Below are 17,857 nucleotides of genomic sequence, written 5' to 3' on the forward strand. Positions count from 1 at the left end.
CTGTCCTGGAACTCACTCTGTAGACCAGGCTGGCCTCGAACTCAGAGATGCACCTGCTTCTGCTCCCAAGTGCTGGGACCGAAGGTGTGTGCCACCAGTGCCTGTCCATCTTCATTCTTAAATTTAAACCAATACAACTATGGGATAAATTTAAATGTAGTTCTTTAAGTACTTTTTTTCCCTGAAATACATGCCCAGGATGGCCTGTAACTCCTCAGCTCAAACCATGATGCTCTCCAACCCCACCCGAGGGTGCAGCATGGAAACACATCCACCTTACCTGGGGAGGCAGCCTGCCACTGCTGGGATGCACTTTTTTTTTTAAATGAAAGGAAAAGGCAGACACAGAAAGAAATCACAAAAACTGCATTACTTTATTGCACCAAGATCTTGGCAATATCTGGGGGCTCCTGAAGAGGAAATGGAGAGTGTGGGGACCCCTGTACACACAGATGCAGCCACACGAGGGTGTAGGATGCGAACAGCCCCCTAGCGGCAGGCAGGTGAGCAAGAACAGAAACACCAGGGAGGTGGCCCTCTGTACATCTACTGCCAAGCACAAAGTTCAAACTGATGTGATTCGGCCAACCAAATGGCCACTTTTAGAAAGGTTTCAGTTATTCATGTCAGTACATGTCACCTAGACCTTTGATGGTTTTCCGGGCCCCAGTCTATCCCTAGCCCGTTTCTAATGACTTCTAAGGAAGGAAAGGACTTGCCTTCACTGGCAGCAAGACACGCTGCCAGAAGTCAGTATGTCAGTTGGGGGTGGGGGTGGGGCTGGGGGGACCGTGACTACCCAAGAGGCAGCGGAAGAGATTCTGCAGTGGATACTCTAGAAGACAAAGGAAGGAACCAATGCAGAGGAGACACGGGGGACAGGTCAATTCTGTGCTGGCAGCTTCTACACAACTAGAGAACGTCATAGAAAATGACAAATGCGGCCAGGAAGCAACTGATACAGGAGCAAATGACAAGACCTCCAGTGAGACCAATCCCTGCCCTTGAAGGTGCCTGCCTCCCTCCGAGACATGGAGCCCACACCACTCCTGGACACGACATCCAGAGCCCGGCCCCCACACAACTGATCACATTCGTCTGGAAGACTCAGTCAGCAGACCCACCATGGAGCTGCTGCTGCTCCCTCCCTTTAGAAACGAAGGGAGGGACACAAACACCCACGTGGAAACAAGACCTTACCTCCCCACACGGAGAACAAAACTCTTTTCCACATCTGCAGCAAATGAGGCCCTGGTGGGGCAGCTGGGTAAAATGCCACACGTGGAATTAACAAGGCAGCCCCTCCCCTTCCAAGAAGCCCAGACTGAGGAGGCCAGCCCAGAGCAGCCTAGGACTCTGGGAAAGAAGAGACGCGCCTCATGAGGAAGAACCTTCTGGTACCTTCCATTTCTGGGTGCTGTCTTCCCTTGGAAATACCACCCTCACTAAGGAGTCTTGTTTGTTAAATCCTAAGTCCGAAGGGGCTTCTTGAGCAAGACAGGAAAGGACTCTGCGAGTCGTACAATCATATCAGTTTCAAAGCACTCACAAAATTGAGCAAATGAAGCCAGTATTTGCATATCAGGGGAACATATTGCTACTGGAAGCCACAGGCCTGGTCAAAAATAAATGTTTTATCGTAAGTAGTAAAATAACGGAGAATTCATCCCCAAAGACCACCACCTTGACAGAGACCAGCAGGTTAGTGCAGACGCAGTAGAAGCTCGTCAAAGTCACCTGGGCAGGGGCAACAGCCTTAGAAGCAGAGGCACGGAGTTCAAGGCTCTCCTGTGTCTGCAGCTGCTGGTTTCTAGAAGGTGGGTGTGGAGTCCTTTCGAGGAGATGCACTTGGTGGTGGGGGGCCACGCAGTCACCGGGGGTCCTCCTCACTGCAGCTGACAGTCAGTCATACAGAGGCCTCTGAGGAGAGGGTCACAAGACAGCTCCAGCAGGAGAGCAGAGGAGGGCTCACCAGAAGAGGCACTAACATGCCGCCATCCTGAGTGAAGGGCATGCTGGGAGATGCTGGTCCCAGTCCCTTGTCTCGACAGACCGCGACCAGGAACAGAGGGGTTTTCCTACTAGACCCCAGGGTCTATGAGGATGTCGCCTAGGTTACTGTCAGCATGACACCACAGGCCAGGCTTTCTCTTGTGAGGTTCATTATGAATGCCACCAGAGGCCCTGAGCTGAGGCCCCAGGGCGTCTACACTGGATCGTCTGTGAAGCGGCACCAGGAGCCTTCGCCATGGCAGGTTCACAGTGCATGGGGGCTGCACACGGTCGCTCCTCAGATCCGAGAGGACAGCTCTGGGGCACAGACGCACAGGCACACTGGTCTTCCTGGTGAGAAGAGAGACCATGACAATCCATGACATCCCTGGGTCAGTCACACCTACCAGACACACACCATCAATTCATGCACCAGACATGGGAGACATTTACAAAACACATCGTACATATACATCACATGCATCATAGACAGACACATACACCAGACAGAACACACATACCGAATCCACAAACACCATACATGCCACATACATACATACATCTCACACCATGGACACAAAGGGCAAACACCACAGATAAACACATACACCACAGACTACACATGCCACACCCACACACACCCCAGACACACAGACACACACACCACAGACTACACATGCCACACACACACACACACCCCAGACACACACACCACAGACTACACATGCCACACACACACACACACCCCAGACACACAGACACACACACCACAGACTACACATGCCACACACACACCCACCACAGACAGACGCAGACCACAGAGCACCACACACAGCAGACAGACACACAGCCCACAGCCGCGCTGACCTCTGACAAGCGTGGCAAGTTCAGCGGCGATAGCTGAGGCTGGCGACCTTAGCAGGATGAGTCACAGACCAGAAGTTCCGTCTACTCTGGAGCTTCTGGAAGGCATTGAAGTTTCTCTTCTTTTCTTTCTTGAACTTTTTAATTTTCTTTTCCTACATTAAGAATCACGGTGTCACAGTTGCCAGAGAGGGCTCCTCCAAGCCTTGCGGGCTTCTCGCTGCATACATGGCACTTGCCTCCCAGACACAGGTGCAGTTGCCATGCATGGACAGTCCCCTCTGAGGAGGCTCCTGCCACCCTCACCTTCCTGGGGAAGAGACCCATGCCCGCCCAGGTGCCTGCCGGATGCACAGGAGAAACAGCCCAGCGTTAGGGAGCCCAGGAGGCTGACTCCAGCCTGACCTCAACTGCTCTGTGTGCAGCTGCATCACAAAATGCTTTCCAGCTGAGTCACCCCCACCTGCTGCCCACGCCTATGGTCACAGTCGTACCACACATACCTTCCCTCGATCGAACTCTTCATCCCAGTCATCAAGCACAGTCTGGGTCCGGGCCGAACGGCTGTCTTTGATGGCATCCTGACTGACCGCGGAAGGCTCACCGTCCCAGGTCAAAACTGTACAAGACACGTTCTATCAGCGCCCATGGGTCTCAGTCACCCTGCAGGGCTCTGACTGCCCCTTACAGAAGGAACACGACGGGGAGGATATGTAACGCATGGGTGTGATCACTGTGAGCTCCAATTCCAACTGCAAACCTCCTCTCTCCAACCTGTGCGCTCCCCTCTTGTTCACGCTCCACGTCTGCCGTGTAAAACACGGCCAGAGTCGGGAGTGCCAACACCAGAGCTGGAGGCCATCGCCCCCTTGTCCTTCCGCACTGGCCCTGGGACATTCTGCTCAGCTGGCCCCGGGTTATGCTCCCTACTTTGTCCTGCTCTTGGGTCTCCGATCTTCTGGGTCCATGGACAGAATCTGCCTTTCTGCCACCACAGGGGTCCCGTTAAAGCATATCTAATAACTGTTTGAGTTTCTAAACCGCGGTAGTGTGGTCTCCACGGCTCAGAGCACACCGGAACCCCCACCCCACCCCACCCCACCCCACCGAGTCAGGCCTAGGAAGGGAAAGCCCCGCTCACATCTGTACCTTTTTTCCCATAAGCCTTGTCAGACGAGTCCCGGAGCAGCTCCTGGACCACATCAGGTTCTTGATCTCTGTTCCAGGCAACAAGAGGCGCTTGTCCCAGGCCTGCGATCAGAGGACACACTGAAACCAAGTCACTGAGGAAAGACTCACATCCTTGTAATGGCACCGCAGAATGTGCCGTCAACAGACGCTCACTTCCTAGTGACAATCCTACCCCACTGTCCAAGTCCATTCGTGAGAAAACAACAAAAAGTCAAAACCAAGACCCGTCCTCAGTCTGACAAAGAAGTGACTAGCTCGAAGTGGGACCGACCTAGCCAGCCACAAAGGGCCTGCTGCAGCTGAGACCTTCAAGTCCCTGGGCGCCGGCCTCCCTGGGAAGAGTGGGACCACATCACCCTTTCTCTGGCTGACTGACCGCATGTGAGCAGCTCTGCTCCGTGAGGAGCCCCTCATGAGCTGCACTATAGGCCCAGAAATGCAAGGTGCATGGAGCCCAGACTAGAGCCGGCTGCCCACCCGCCCGCCCGCCCGCCCCCCTCCTGGACTATATGCTCACTCATGCCACTGCGCCTAGCCACGTGCCTACTCTAAGATGACTGTCTAGGTGTTGTCTAGTGGCAGAAAGCTGAGCTGACTGGTGACTAGTGCTCCCAGTACCCTGCCCATGAGGACCAGTAAGCTGCCACCTCCGTGGCTATCAGCAGGAGTCCTCACCCAGGCGGTCACTAGGAAGATGGCCGTTCACTCTCAGCTCGGGGGCTGCGGTGACACCGGGCCTCGGGCTCCCCTGGCCTTCTGGGTGCTTGTTCTCTCCTTCCTCCTGCTGCGGCTCGTGCATTCTCCTCCTCCTCTTCTTCTTCCTCTCCAAGTCTGTTCTGACCTCAGGCTCACAGTGGTCTGCAGGGGAGCAGCTGTGGGGAGCCAGAGGAGGGCACGTCAGTCCTCCAGATACAGGACAGGCAGGAGTGACGCTCCATAAGGCTGTGTGACAGCTCAGCTATTAATGGCGCTTGGCACCAAGCCTGCGGACCTCAGTCTGATTCCTCAAGTTGTCCAGCACGCATGTGCCCATCATAGTGTGCAAGCACGCTCACGTGCACACACGCACACACACACGCGCGCACACACACACACACACACACGTAAGCAAATAAATAGAACATTCTTTAAAAAGCTGGTGCGATGGCTCAGTGGGGTAAATGTGCTTGCCATCAAGGCTGACAACTTGAGTTTGATTCCCAGAACCTACACGGTGGAAGGAAATAACCCTGCAAGCTGTCTTCTGATCTCTACACGCATGCACGCTCATAAACCGAAAGGGAAAAATAAAGGAATCAGAAGGAAAGCAGGGCTAGAGTTGGCTCAGCGCTTAAGAACGCCGGTTGCTTTTCCAAGCACACGCATGGCGGATCAGACCGGCCTGTAACTCCAGCTCCAGGGGATCTGACACCCTCACACCAGTGCACAGAAACAGACAGCTTCCCCCCACATTCCTGAGACTGCTGGCAGTGTTCTCTGAATGGGGATTCACGGCACACTGAGTTGAGGAGTCGGCTGTGCTGTGAGGCTTGCTGTCCAGAGCGGCATGGCCAGCATGACACTAGAGACACCACAGGTCCCTGCTGCAACCTCATCTAAACGCACAGGTGGTCCCAGGCCACCTGACCCTGTGTTCTTGGCCTTTCTTATGCACAGTGACAGCCATGGCCTAGATGTGGCTGTCCTCTTCCACTCTGTGGGGAACTGGCACAAACTAACACAGGACACATTTCACCCCACGACAAGGCCAGCACTGTACTGTTAGTCCACACCACCTGGGAAGGCTATGGGCACATCACAGCCATGTTCTTACCTATGCTGTAGAAGGTTCTGGGACAGGGTGACTTCCTGGCTAAGTCCTTCTGATCTCTTCCTCTTCCTCTTCTTCCTGATGCTCACATGATGACTGTCCAGGACGTGACTCACTTGATGGCCATTTACCTGGGGATGTGCGCCCTCTTCCTTCTGGCCCCTGGGACTCCAAGGCTGGTCCTGAGACGGGCCTTCCTGCTGGGGAGCCGTGGAAGCCACATCCTCCAGACACTCCTTCCTCCTCCTCCTCCTCCTCTTCCTGCGTGCTGCTGCTGCTGCTGCAGGTGCTCCCCCGAGGCACTGTGGGAGGGGTGTATCCATGCCCAGTCTCTGGGGATCTCCGCTGGGGGTCTTCTTCCTCTTCCTGGAGGGGCTGTGCGGGGCCTCGGCGGCCTCTGGCAGCTGGTGTAAGTGGGACACGACGTGCCCATTGACCTGAGGCAGGGGCATCCAGGCAGAGGAGCGGCAGCTCTGTGGCTCTGATGTCCCTAAGGGCTTGGCGCTACTACTGGACAGTGATGCAGAGTGGGGGTGGATGGAATGCTTCAGGAGGGTGGATGGTCGGGGAGCGGGTGTAACAGCCCTGTAGACGGGAGGGGGTACAGGAGAGTCACGTCACGTAGAACATCTGCACAAGTCATCTTGGTGCCAACCCTCACCCCACCTCCCTTTACACCTTAGTTTGGGGGGTGAGGTAGGGTCCGAGTCCAGTTCTCTCTATGTAACTGGGGCTGGCCTAGAACTGGCTATGCAGACCCAGCTGGCCTCGAACTCAAGAGATCGACTTGTCCCCGCCTCCTGAGTGCCTGAGGCAAATAAAGGTGAGCACCACCACGCCTGGCTCACCCTAGAATTTTTAAAAGATTTTTTATGCACGAGTGCTCTATTTGCATGTATGCCCGCATGACAGAGGAGGACAGAGGAGGAGACAGAACACGCATCAGATCCCACTAGAGATGGCTGGGAGCCACCATGTAGTTGCTAGAACTGAACTCAGGACCTCTGGAAGAGCAGCCAGGGCTCTTACCTGCTAAACCATCTCTCCAATTCTCACCCTAGAATTTTAAAAGGTTATTTTGTCTCTGTAATTCTTAGACACACAAACAAATTCCACGGTTTTTGAAGGCAGACTGACAAAATTCAGACCTAAAATCAAAGTTAATAAAAGCAATACATATCTCAGTTTCTTGTTACAAAGTTTTTTTTGGTAGTGCTGAAAATTGAACCTTGGGCATGCCAAGCAAGCACTGTACCATTGGGCTACACCTCCAGCACAGAGATGAGTATTTTTTTTAATCTAGACATGGTGGTCCATACCTACAATCATAGCACTTAGGAGGCACAGGCAGGAAGATCAGGCAGTCAAGGCCAGCCCTTACCAGTTAGTGAGTTGAAGGGCAGCTGGTGACACTTGACAGACTGTCTTCAACAGACTAACAATAAAAATGCCAACACTTGCTTGGGATCCCAGAGCTTGGGAATTGAGAGGCTGGAGGATCAGAAGTTTAAGGCCATGCTCCAACACACATCAAACTTGAGTCCTGCAAGGACTACAACAAAACGAGCATGACCAGCTGGGCACCCAACATAAGCCTCAGTCACAGCACTTGGGAGGTGGAGACAGGTGAGTCCCTGACCAGTGAGACCCTGTCTCAAAACCCAAAACCCGCCCTTTACACAACAAAAACTAAAAGCAAAACAAAGGAACCAAATCCTAAGGTTTCAAATTTCCAACTCAAATGTGTGAAGAGGTGAAATAAACAAAACCTCCTGTCTAGATAAATCCTCCAATCTCCAGAGGCTACAAAGGTTCCCCTCGGGGACCGAGCATCGTAACAACAGCAACACGAGCCACGCACTGTCCACAGTTATGGAGCCTGGGAACTAATTTCCCAGAGGCCCCAGAGGAGTGAGGCACCGCTGAGCACACGAGGCACACCTGTGTGGGCACCGCAAAGGGTAGCGGATTTATGGAGCCTGCGTTTTCCATTATCCAATCCAGAAGCCTCTAGCTGTACTGCTCATACCCGTGTCACTCCAGGTGTGCACTAGAGCTTTAAACATTTGCTCTGGGCTGGAGGGATGGCTCAGCAGTTAAGAGCACTTGCTGCTCTCATAGGTTAAGTTTCCAGCACCCACATGGTGGCTCACACTCACCTGGAACTCCAGTCTGTCTTCTGACCTGTGGGCACCAGGCACACACGCGGTCACAGACATGTATGCAGACAAACATTCATACACATAAATCAAAAATAATCAAACTGTTTATGCAAGTGTGGTGGTGCACGGCTTTGACCCCAGCACTCAGGAGGCGGGCCAGCCTGGTCTACACAGAAAAACTGTGTCTCAAACAAAATCATGAAAGGAACGACAACTCCCACCAATGTCTCAACATTTAAGAACATGCCGAAATGTCATGCTAGAGACAGGATGCATGCACATTCATGCTGGAGGTGGAGGCAGCAGCAGGGATGTCACTGTCACAGCATCCTGGGATTGGAGGAGGCCAGCAGTGCCTTCTCTTCCTTCGTATCCCCCAGCTGCCAAAGCATCTGGGTCCCTATGAACCCAGATAACCATGTATCTTCTTAGCTGCCACCCAGCAGCACTCCCGGGGGGACACAAGCACCATGTGTCCCAGCACCTCACTGTCACCTCTGGATGAGATGAAAAGGCTCCGAAGAACCAGTCTCCCCGCTCCAGGCCCGGCGTGCAGCCCGGAACCTCAGAAGCACTGTTGGAGACCAAGTCACAACCCTGGCGGGAAAGATGCCCCTGCCGGGGTTCATGTGCCTCTAGACTCACACAGCGTCTGACTTCTTGAGTGGTACAAGTGAGGACATGCCAGCACTCCAGGTCACCACGTGCTGCAGCAGGCAGGGGAACACTAAAGACTATGGAGATTAAACCAACCCTGACCAACTGAGGTCCTTTACCAGACAGGGACGGGCAAGGGAGCCTCTGTCCTCGATGACCGTGGCTCTCCACCAGTCAAGTACACATAAGCACAGCAGGGAAGGAGCCGGCACCCCGGGAGCCGTGCCCAAGCTCACCTGGTTTGACCGACAGGCCCAGTGGAGGCAACGACGGGGTGGGTGGCTTTCATGGGGTAGGTGAGGTCGGAGAGTGCTGAGGGGGGAGGTGAACGGGTGTCATTGCCGGTCGCCCTCCGTAGGGTGCTGGCCTGCAGTTATTGACATAAATAAAAACTTGGTGGTCTAAAAAAGGTTTCCGTAAGGGAAGAGGGAAAATAAAATTGAAAAATAAATAAAAAATAAAACAAAAGAGCCCAGAAGGATGAATAAAGGGTCAGAAGGGAAAAAAACAGGGAGGGGTAGGTGGAGAGAGGGACGGCAGGAGAAGAACCAGAGTGTTGTTGGTTAGAAATAAAAAGGAGAAAGGAAGACACTTTAACAAGCATCCCAGCACCGCCCCAGCTCACTCACCGCCCACACCCGCCAGCCCCACTGTGTGCCCCGTCCTCCCCGACTCAGCCGTCCTCCTGACCCTGAGCAGCCTGGTAGCCCACAGTCTTCCTCTGCGGCTCAACGAGCAGGCTCCATTTATAGGAAACCGGCTAGTACCCTTAGCCTAGCCTCTACCAGCAGCCTGAGATGCTGAGTAACTGTCGTCCCCTCAGAACCCTCCACCCTACACAGCCCCTTCTCAACCAGCAAATTGTGGGGACCCCCCCCCCCGCAGGCATTCTGGCCCTCAGGACTTAAGAGCGAAGGAGGCCATGGTCCTCCGTGATTTCCTGTCTTCCTATCCTCACATCAAGTCCCAAGGCAGTTCCAGAGAGGAGACCCCCACAGACCCACCTTCTTGGCCGACAGGGCCAGTTTTTTGGCTGGTGGGGGAGACATGAGGCTTGTGGGCTCGGTGGTGGTGCTGCTCAGGGCAGGGGACTTCAGCTTCGCTGTCTTGGGATCTACTCCATTCAGCAGCGCTTTGGAATGGCCGGCGGTGGGACAGTCTGTTCCCTGAGAATCACACAGATGTGCAGCTTTGCCCTCCGGGCTGTGCGGCACCTTGGCAGGGTCACTGCTGGCAGAGTGCTCAGGGCTCGAGCCGCTCGAAGCCCCCTTCTCCAGGTCCACACCATTGCCTTCCCCCTTCAGCCTGTGCCCATTGGCAAAGGCTTTGGCCAGGAGCTTTGGTGAGGTAGAGAAGATGGTATCCCTGCTTGCCCAGGAGCCAGGCCGCTGGTTTCTGCATTCGCTGGTCCCAGGGGAGCCCTGAGAAGTGGTGGGGGACGCAGTGAGGGACTGCGGGGGAGCTGGCTTCTTCACCTTCTTTCCAGGCTCATCCAGAATGGTGGGCATGTGTATGGGTGTTGGGGTGAGTCTTGGGGAAGGGGAGCCGGCAGGTGACTTTGCAGGAACACAACCATTCTGTAACTTCAGGCCTGGAACGGAGCCATTCCTGGACACAGGCACACCGACCTCCTCAGGGGACTGCAGTTTCTTCATCATCACAGAGTCTTGTCGCTAAAGAGCAAGAAAGGAAGTCATCAGAGCCCAAGGGAGCACTGACCCGGGAACACGGTCAAGCCAAAGCAGGCATCCCAATCAGGGGAAGCTTCTGGGAGCACACTGGGTTCTGGCTACTGGTACAGACTTTTGGTGTCTCGGGACTTGAACACAAAACAGACCGCACTCAGTGAAAGCCACAGGGCTTCAGCAAGATTTGAATGTAACAAAGGCCCATCACGTAGACGCCGGACCCCCAGGTTTCCTTGCAGCCACTTCATTGTGCTCAAGCTGACCCCTCCTCACAGGGCACGGCCTCAAAGTCGCCAGTGTCTCTCGGCAGCTGTGCATCTCTTGATGGCTTACACAGACTTGCGTCATTTCCTATGCCATGACTAAACTAAGCAAACCAACAAAACTGATAGTTTAGAGCTATTTTTAAAAGCTCAAGAGGTCAATCTAAAACTTCTGGAAGTCAATAGGAGCAAGTTTTGAGGACTGGAGAGATGGCTCAGTGGTTAAGAGCACTGGCTGCTCTTTTAGAAGACCTGGGTTCAACTCCCAGTATACACAGCTGGTTAACTATCTGTAACTCCAGTTCCAAGGAATGCAACGCCTTCTTCTGGGCTCTGTGAGCACCACACGTACATGGTGCAGAGAGATATATGCAGGCAAAACACCCATGCACAGAAAATAAAAACATATCTTTAAAAAAGGGAGCCATTTTCTTCTGCTGAGCCTGCCCATCTCAAAGATCTGAGGCCCACAATGCACCACGGCACGTCTACAGAGGGGTTTCTGTCACTGCCCTTGGTTGAAAATCTAAACAGAGCGGCCCCCATCTCCCCTGCAGCCACACACATCACTGAAGCAGTCCTGCACTCTGCAGCCGTCTCCAAATCAAAATCTGCTTTCTGACACGCATTACTCAAAACATAGAAACATCCCTGCCACATCCTAAGACCAAGGCCATATGCAGACAATCCACTGCTCATAACATTTCATGGCAGACACTTCCTGCCTGAGCACACACCTGCCTGCGTCTCTCTTCTGTCACCACAGTCCTTGCAGCTCAGGCAAGGCCTCAGTCGATACATTAAAAAAATAAAAACATAAGAAAATAAAACCAAAAGATTGTACCCCTTTCTGTACTTAGCAGCCACGCTAATAAGTTACCAGAAACGGGATTGCTGGGCCTTGGATTACCTTATGAACGTCAACACATGTGGTCAAACTGGATTTTCTCCTTACTGGGAAGGCACACATATTTCTACATGCTGACATGGCAGTCCTTGGCTCTGCTCACTCTACCACCCTACCCGCCATAGCAAACACTGCAAACATGAGCTTCCTTGCGCCTGGTACAGTTGAGCGTGTGTGCTGGGGGGGGGGGTGGGGCGGGGGCGGGGATACTGGTGTTGGAACCCAGGGCTTCACCCAGTCTAAGTATACACTGACCACCAATCAATACCTCTCGAAGCCCCTTATTGCAAACATTTAAAAAAATTTACTGTTTTTTTTTTTTTTTGGTTGTTGTTATTTGTTTCGGATTTTTGAGACAGGGTTTCTCGGTGTAACTGCCCTGGGTGTCCTGGAACTCGAACTGTAGACTAGGCTGGCCTCGAACTCAGCTCCTCCTGAGTGCTAGGACTAAAGGCATGCGCTGCTACCACCTGGCCATTTTTACTTTGTTTTATATTTATTTTATTTTGCCTACAAAACTTTACGTTTTACTTTAGCCAATTGCTACTTTTCCTACCAATTCAAAAGTTACAAAGCCTTCTTTCAAAGGTTTAATTGCTCCTATATTTTACAGTAACTTACTTTGACAAAGACTGTTTCCTGACAGGAACACGTCTCTTGGTGAAAAGATGCTGGGTGTGACAGCTCACATCTATTATCTCTATAACCCCAGCGCCCAGCAGGCAGAGGCAGAAAGAGCACATCAAATTCAAGGGCAGCCCGGGCTAGAGTAACACGTGATTCTCTTTCCTCCAAAGGCTCTTTACGAGTGCAGTATGGGAAGATGGCGCTGAACTGGGTCCCGCAAGTAAAGCATGGCCGTGCCCGCCCGCGCTTCTCAAGCTCGCGCTTGCTCCTACAACAGGGGCGGCACCTCTGCAAGTGAGGCTTCCCAAAGAGCTGCCACCACTTCCAACTCTGCAGCTAAATCGTGTGGGTTAGAATCTAGAGGTCCACAGATGACTAAGTTTCCTTGTTGTGTACGTATACGGGTATATGTTTGTGTATATAAACATACCTATGTTTCTATTCTGAACCATTTGAATAAACTACGGTCATCGCATCCCTTTACCCATAGGTATGTCTGTGTCTAGCACCAAGGAAGTGTAAAATACACAAGGTCGTAACTAACACCAGGATACCAGCTTTAACAGAAAACACAGTGGGCGTTTCTCTGGGAGTCTGTCCAGCAGCTGAGTCCTACAGTCCCATCCTTCCCTTCCCAAGGCAACTGCTAGCCACAGCTCTAAGTTCCTCCCGCCACGGCAAGGTCACCCAGGAGACCCCAACCCTCTGAAGCACTCAAAGCAGGGGCCAGAAGGGCAGCCCAGCCAGCTCTGCCACTTACACAGTACCTTTGCCATCAGCGGGGAGGAAACCACCCCATTGCCAGGGCTCTTCTTGGGGTGATCTGGGATGACACTGGGACGGCTAGGAAGAGTGGAACCCACCCTGCAGACCGGGCCCTCAGGACTTTTCTTAGAGCCTGGGATTCTGCAGAGGAAAAAGAGATTGGGATTTCCCCACTTGTGCCAAGAATGCAAAACCAAGGAGAGCGCTAGTGTCCTGACAGGCTTCTAGGGACCGCCCTGTCCTCTGCACCCTGAAGGCGGGGCAGAAGCCTCGGACATCTGCATGAGAGGACACAGAGTCCTTCTAGAGCAGATCCACAAGGAGCCAGGAAACCTAAGCCCCAAATCTGCCACCCAGACTCAGCAGGGTGGCACCAAGTGACAAGAACGCCTCGGGGACAGCAGCCTCTGCTGGTGGCTTCCTAAGACCTGTTGCATGACCACCCCCAATGTGAGGTGGGTCTCTTCACCAGAGGAGGCTGCCCAGGCTGTTGCCATACCAGGGCAAAGGCCTCGAAAGGCAGCCCACTGCTGCAGGCAGGCAAAGCCCTTCCCAGCACACAAGCTCCTTACGCGTGCCTGGGGATGGTCTGCCCGAGCAGCTCCCCTCCAGCAAGTTCCCAGGAGCGTATAGACAGGACAGGGCTGCAGAGAACCCCTGGCTCAGGCAGAGCACGCTGTGGGCACACACAATTCTAGGGAGGCGGGAGGCTCCTCACCGCAGGTAGAAGAGCACGTAGGCCTGCTGATTCAGAACCACCTTGACGTTGCTGGAATGGACCAAGGAGTCATTCATCTGGTACCACTGTCCGTTGCTAGCCTGAGCAGAGAGGGAGAGGGTGGTTACAGAAAACAGCCATCGACAGACTGGCCCCAGCCACACCACAGCCATCGACACACTGGCCCCAGCCACACCCTCTTCAATTTGGAGGTAGAGGCTCACTACATGTTTTCAGCTGAGCTCAGACTCTAGGTCTCCCAGAAAATTGGAATTACAAAGGCATGGTTTACCATACCCACTTGTGGACCTTAAGAAACTCCTAAAATTCACGTTGATTTACTCATTTGCTGGGGAGGAGGGCAGGCGCATGTGCCGCAATGCAAGTGTGGAGGTCAGAGGACAAATTAAAGGTGTCAAATCTGCTCCTTCACTCTGTGGGACTCGCACGGAACTCAGGTGGTGAGCAGCTTGGCAGTGAGCATTTTCGCCTGCTGAGCCGTTTTGCTGGCCCCGGGACAGCGGTGGAAAACATCTTTTGTATACATGTGTGGAAAGGAGGAACAAAGAACAAATGCAAAGCACTGCTGTCTCCCAGAAAAAACAAAAACAAAAACTGCAGCGGACTCCTTAGACTTTACGGGCGCAGGCCACCTGCCCCAGACGCAGCACAGACTCACCCGCGCAACAGCTGAGCCCAGCAGCCAGGCCAGCACTCACCTTCACGTAGCAGTAGTAGTGCCCAGCGTGGCAGCTGTAGCCTGAGTGTACCAGGACAGCATAGAGCCCATACATGACGGGGTCACCACTGCTCTGCGACATGTATGGGCGTATGTTCAGGAACTCAGGATAGCCAACATCCTATTTAAAAAAGGAAAGCTAAGTGACATGTTCTTAGGAGAGCAAGGGTCACATACACCCATGATCTCAGAAATGCTTGCTTTCATCAATAAGTGCCCTAGGATAAACTCCAACTCACTATGTCAGGCTGGCAACTTGCAACCTTTCCCATCTCCATCTCTCAGGTGCTGGGATTACAGGGATGTGTCCCGGACCCCGCTTTTCCTATGTCTGTCTATGACAAAATAAATAAAAATCTCATAAACTAATGGGGACGTCCTTCTGTATATATGTTTCTCTTATTGGCTGATGAATAAAACACTGATTGGCCAATAGCCAGGCAAGAGGCATAGGCGGGGCGACCAGATGAGGAGAAGGCTGGGGAGAGGAGGCAGAGAGGAGCTACAGAGAGACGCCATGCTGCCCAAAGAGTAACATGCTGGGTTACGGGTAAGCCACAGCCTTGTGGCAATGCACAGATTCATAGAAAGGGTTAATAATTAAGACAGAGCTAGTCAATAAGAAGCCTGAGCCATCGGCCAAACATTTATAATCAATCTAAGTCTTTGTGTGCCTATTTGGGGCAAAGCAGCTGTGGGACCGGGCGGGACAGAATCCTCCATCTTCAATAAACCAGTATGTCCACAGTGGACTCATAGCCCTGATTCAGCCTTGTTACAATACAGACTCTTCAGATTCTGACAGACCAATGGCTCACACACGGGAGTCCTCTCAACTACTGCCCAGAAGGGCTCACAGGAGACCTAGGCTCCTCAGGACGCAGACACAGCACTTTATTCCCCAATTGTGTGCACGTCCAGCTCAGGAGGATTTTGCTTCGTTCTTTTCATTACGTTTCATCTATGTGGCTGTGAGCATGTACACGGCACGGCACTCCTGTGGAGGCCGGAGGACGAGTTTCAGAAGTCAGCTCTCTTTATACCCAACAGGCTCCAGGGATCGCGCCCAGGTCATCGGGCTTGGTGGTCGATGCCTTTACACCCTGGACCATCTCACCACCCTAGAGGACTATAGTAAGTCCTCGGAGAGTCAAGACTTGGTTCAGCTTCCAAAGCTGGGAGGTGCTGGTGTGATCTTTAATTCCAGCACCTGGGAGGCAGAGGGCAGGTGATCTCTGTGAGTTTGAGGCCAGCCAGGGCTACAAAGAAGCCCTGTCTCAAAACAAAACAACAACGACGACAACAACAACAAAAAACAAACAAACAAAAAATACCCAAGTATGTCTAAGGGGACTGCAGAGATGGCTCAGCAGTTAAGAGCACTGGCTGCTCTTGCAGAGGACCCAGGTTCAATTCCCAGCACCCACATGACAGCTAACAAATGTCTGTAACTCCAGTTCCAGAGAAATCTAACACCGCTTCTGGCCTCTGAGGGCACTAGGCTTATAAGTGATGCACAGATAAACATGGAAGCAAAACACTCACACACATAAAATAGAAATTTTAAAGACAGAAATGCAAATTCCTAAGGCCTCCCCTTATGAAGAGCAGCCTGGATGTCAGCCGGGGAGGCACTCACCTTGGTGATCTTGCCCCCGCTGAAGTTGGCAAAGCGCTTGAGTGACAGAGTTAGGACATTGGATGTTCTATGGATGGTGAAGCGCTTGCTGGCTGGAACCTTCTTCTTACACCTAAGAGAAGGGAAAAGCTGCTGGTGTGCTCGGCAGGTGTGACAGGAAGGCCTGTGCCTGCCAGTATCTGAACCAAAAACCCACGTGCTCTAAGTTAAGCAGCCCCAAGTCCCCAGGCAAGAAAAGAAGACCCCCGTGACCAGGAGCCTAGGCGATAGGCGCGAAAGACTGAAATGGGGAAGAAACGCAGCGTCAGTGTGGCCACACAGGAAGGAGGTGGGAGCACAACAGAGACAAGTGAGAAAGGGGGAAACTGAGGCCAGGGGAAGCAGATGTAAAGAGGGATAAAAGCAAGCAAGCAAACAAACAAACAAACAACTACAACCAAAAAGCCCGATGTAGCCGAGCGGTGGTGGCGCACGCCTATAATCCCAGCACTGGGGAGGCAGAGGCAGGACGATCTCTGTGAATGAGGCTAGCCTGCTCTACAGAGTGAGCTCCAGGACAGCCAGAACTACATGGTGAGACTTGGTCTCAACAAAAAAAGCCCAACGTAGTGTTAATCCCAGTACTCAGGAGGTAGGGCAGGTGACTCTGTGAGTGCGAAGCCAGTCAGGGCTACAGTGAGACTCTGCCTCAAAACAAAACCAAAACTTAAAAAGCAGCGCTGTGACAAGAACCCGGAAAAACAGAGGGAAGGGACTTTTGGTGGCGGCAGCTTTAAGACGACCCCCACGCCGACACTCCCAGGGTGTGCCTCGTGAGGACAACTGTCGGCACTAAGCCAGAAAGACCACCCAACTCCTAAATGTAGGAGCTAGCTGCACACAGGTCGTTTAAGACGCAGGACAGGGGTGGAGGGTTCTCCATGTGTCATCCGAGGGGAACCATGGAGCAGACCCTTTGCCTCTCTGTGATAGCTTCCACCATAGACAATAGGGAAGACAATACATTGTTCTTCAAAATGCTGATACATGGAGAGCCTCTGTCCCAAGGTCAGGTGCTGGGTGAGCAGCAGCTATGTACAGGTGCTATGGGCCTCAGGCTGCTGCTGGGCCAATTCCATAAGCCAGACAAAGGACACTTAGGAAGTGTGAGCACTGGCCATCCCTGAGGGAGGTCATAAATCAGACAAGGACACTTAGGAAGCGGGAGCACTGGCCATCCCTGAGGGAGGTCAGGTAACTCTTTATGGTACCCTGAATGGTCACTTTCTTGCAAGCAAATGACACTTACTTAGCACACATATAGGCGTTCTCTCCACTCAGGACATCTGGTTTCACAAAAAGTTCCAGCGCACGCACGATATTTGCAGCTTGCTGAGGAGGGCGGAAACAGAACGGGGTGAGCAGCAAAAGAAAAAAGCCTGACTGGAGAAGTCCCAGATTCAAGGTCTTTTCAGGCTGAGGCAGCAAGTGATAAAACCTGACTTGCATAAAAATTGGCCTTGCTAACCCACCCCGCCCCCACCAGAGGAGCAAGGAGCAGTCAGTGCCCTCTTTAGAGGTGACAGGTGACAGCCATGTGAGATCTTTCACTGTGACTGCAGCTGGGGTGACTCAGAAACTCAAGGTCCCAGCAAAGGCAAGGATAGGCTGACAGCAAAGGGGAATAATAGGTTGCCTACTCCAAAGACTGTCCCCAGCATGTCACACATTCCTCAAGCCCCAGTGTGGGCACTGTCACTGCTGACGCCCAGAACACAAACCTCAGGTTACTTTTTACCCTTTAACTGGAAGGAAAGGGCTAGACATCACAAATGCCAGCCTCTCCATGCCATATG

At 52.8% G+C, this 17,857-nt stretch overlaps 1 protein-coding gene across 3 annotated transcripts in view; it reads right to left on the bottom strand.

Annotated features, from left to right (window-relative positions):
- Window positions 1–355: 355 nt before the first annotated feature.
- Usp36 (ubiquitin specific peptidase 36) overlaps window positions 356–17,857 on the bottom strand; it is a 30,854-nt gene continuing 13,352 nt past the window's right edge. Inside the window, exons 9-21 of one of the 3 annotated variants that reach the window (XM_021227044.2) lie at window positions 17,311–17,393; window positions 16,023–16,134; window positions 14,364–14,504; window positions 13,645–13,745; window positions 12,929–13,067; window positions 9,681–10,349; window positions 8,913–9,043; window positions 5,861–6,442; window positions 4,723–4,919; window positions 4,006–4,107; window positions 3,360–3,475; window positions 2,860–3,011; window positions 356–2,343 (exon numbers count right to left, since the gene is read on the bottom strand). In XM_021227044.2, the coding sequence (XP_021082703.1) occupies window positions 2,880–3,011; window positions 3,360–3,475; window positions 4,006–4,107; window positions 4,723–4,919; window positions 5,861–6,442; window positions 8,913–9,043; window positions 9,681–10,349; window positions 12,929–13,067; window positions 13,645–13,745; window positions 14,364–14,504; window positions 16,023–16,134; window positions 17,311–17,393 (2,505 nt within the window). In that variant the 3' untranslated portion in view covers window positions 356–2,343; window positions 2,860–2,879. Of the gene's footprint in view, window positions 2,344–2,859; window positions 3,012–3,358; window positions 3,478–4,005; window positions 4,108–4,722; window positions 4,920–5,860; window positions 6,443–8,912; window positions 9,044–9,680; window positions 10,350–12,928; window positions 13,068–13,644; window positions 13,746–14,363; window positions 14,505–16,022; window positions 16,135–17,310; window positions 17,394–17,857 lie in introns of those variants that run through there. The other 2 variants (XR_005878551.1, XM_040750130.1) reach the window with 2 other exon arrangements.

The sequence above is a fragment of the Mesocricetus auratus genome, unplaced genomic scaffold (assembly GCF_017639785.1).
Source record: "Mesocricetus auratus isolate SY011 unplaced genomic scaffold, BCM_Maur_2.0 Super-Scaffold_100007, whole genome shotgun sequence".
Lineage (NCBI taxonomy): Eukaryota > Metazoa > Chordata > Mammalia > Rodentia > Cricetidae > Mesocricetus > Mesocricetus auratus.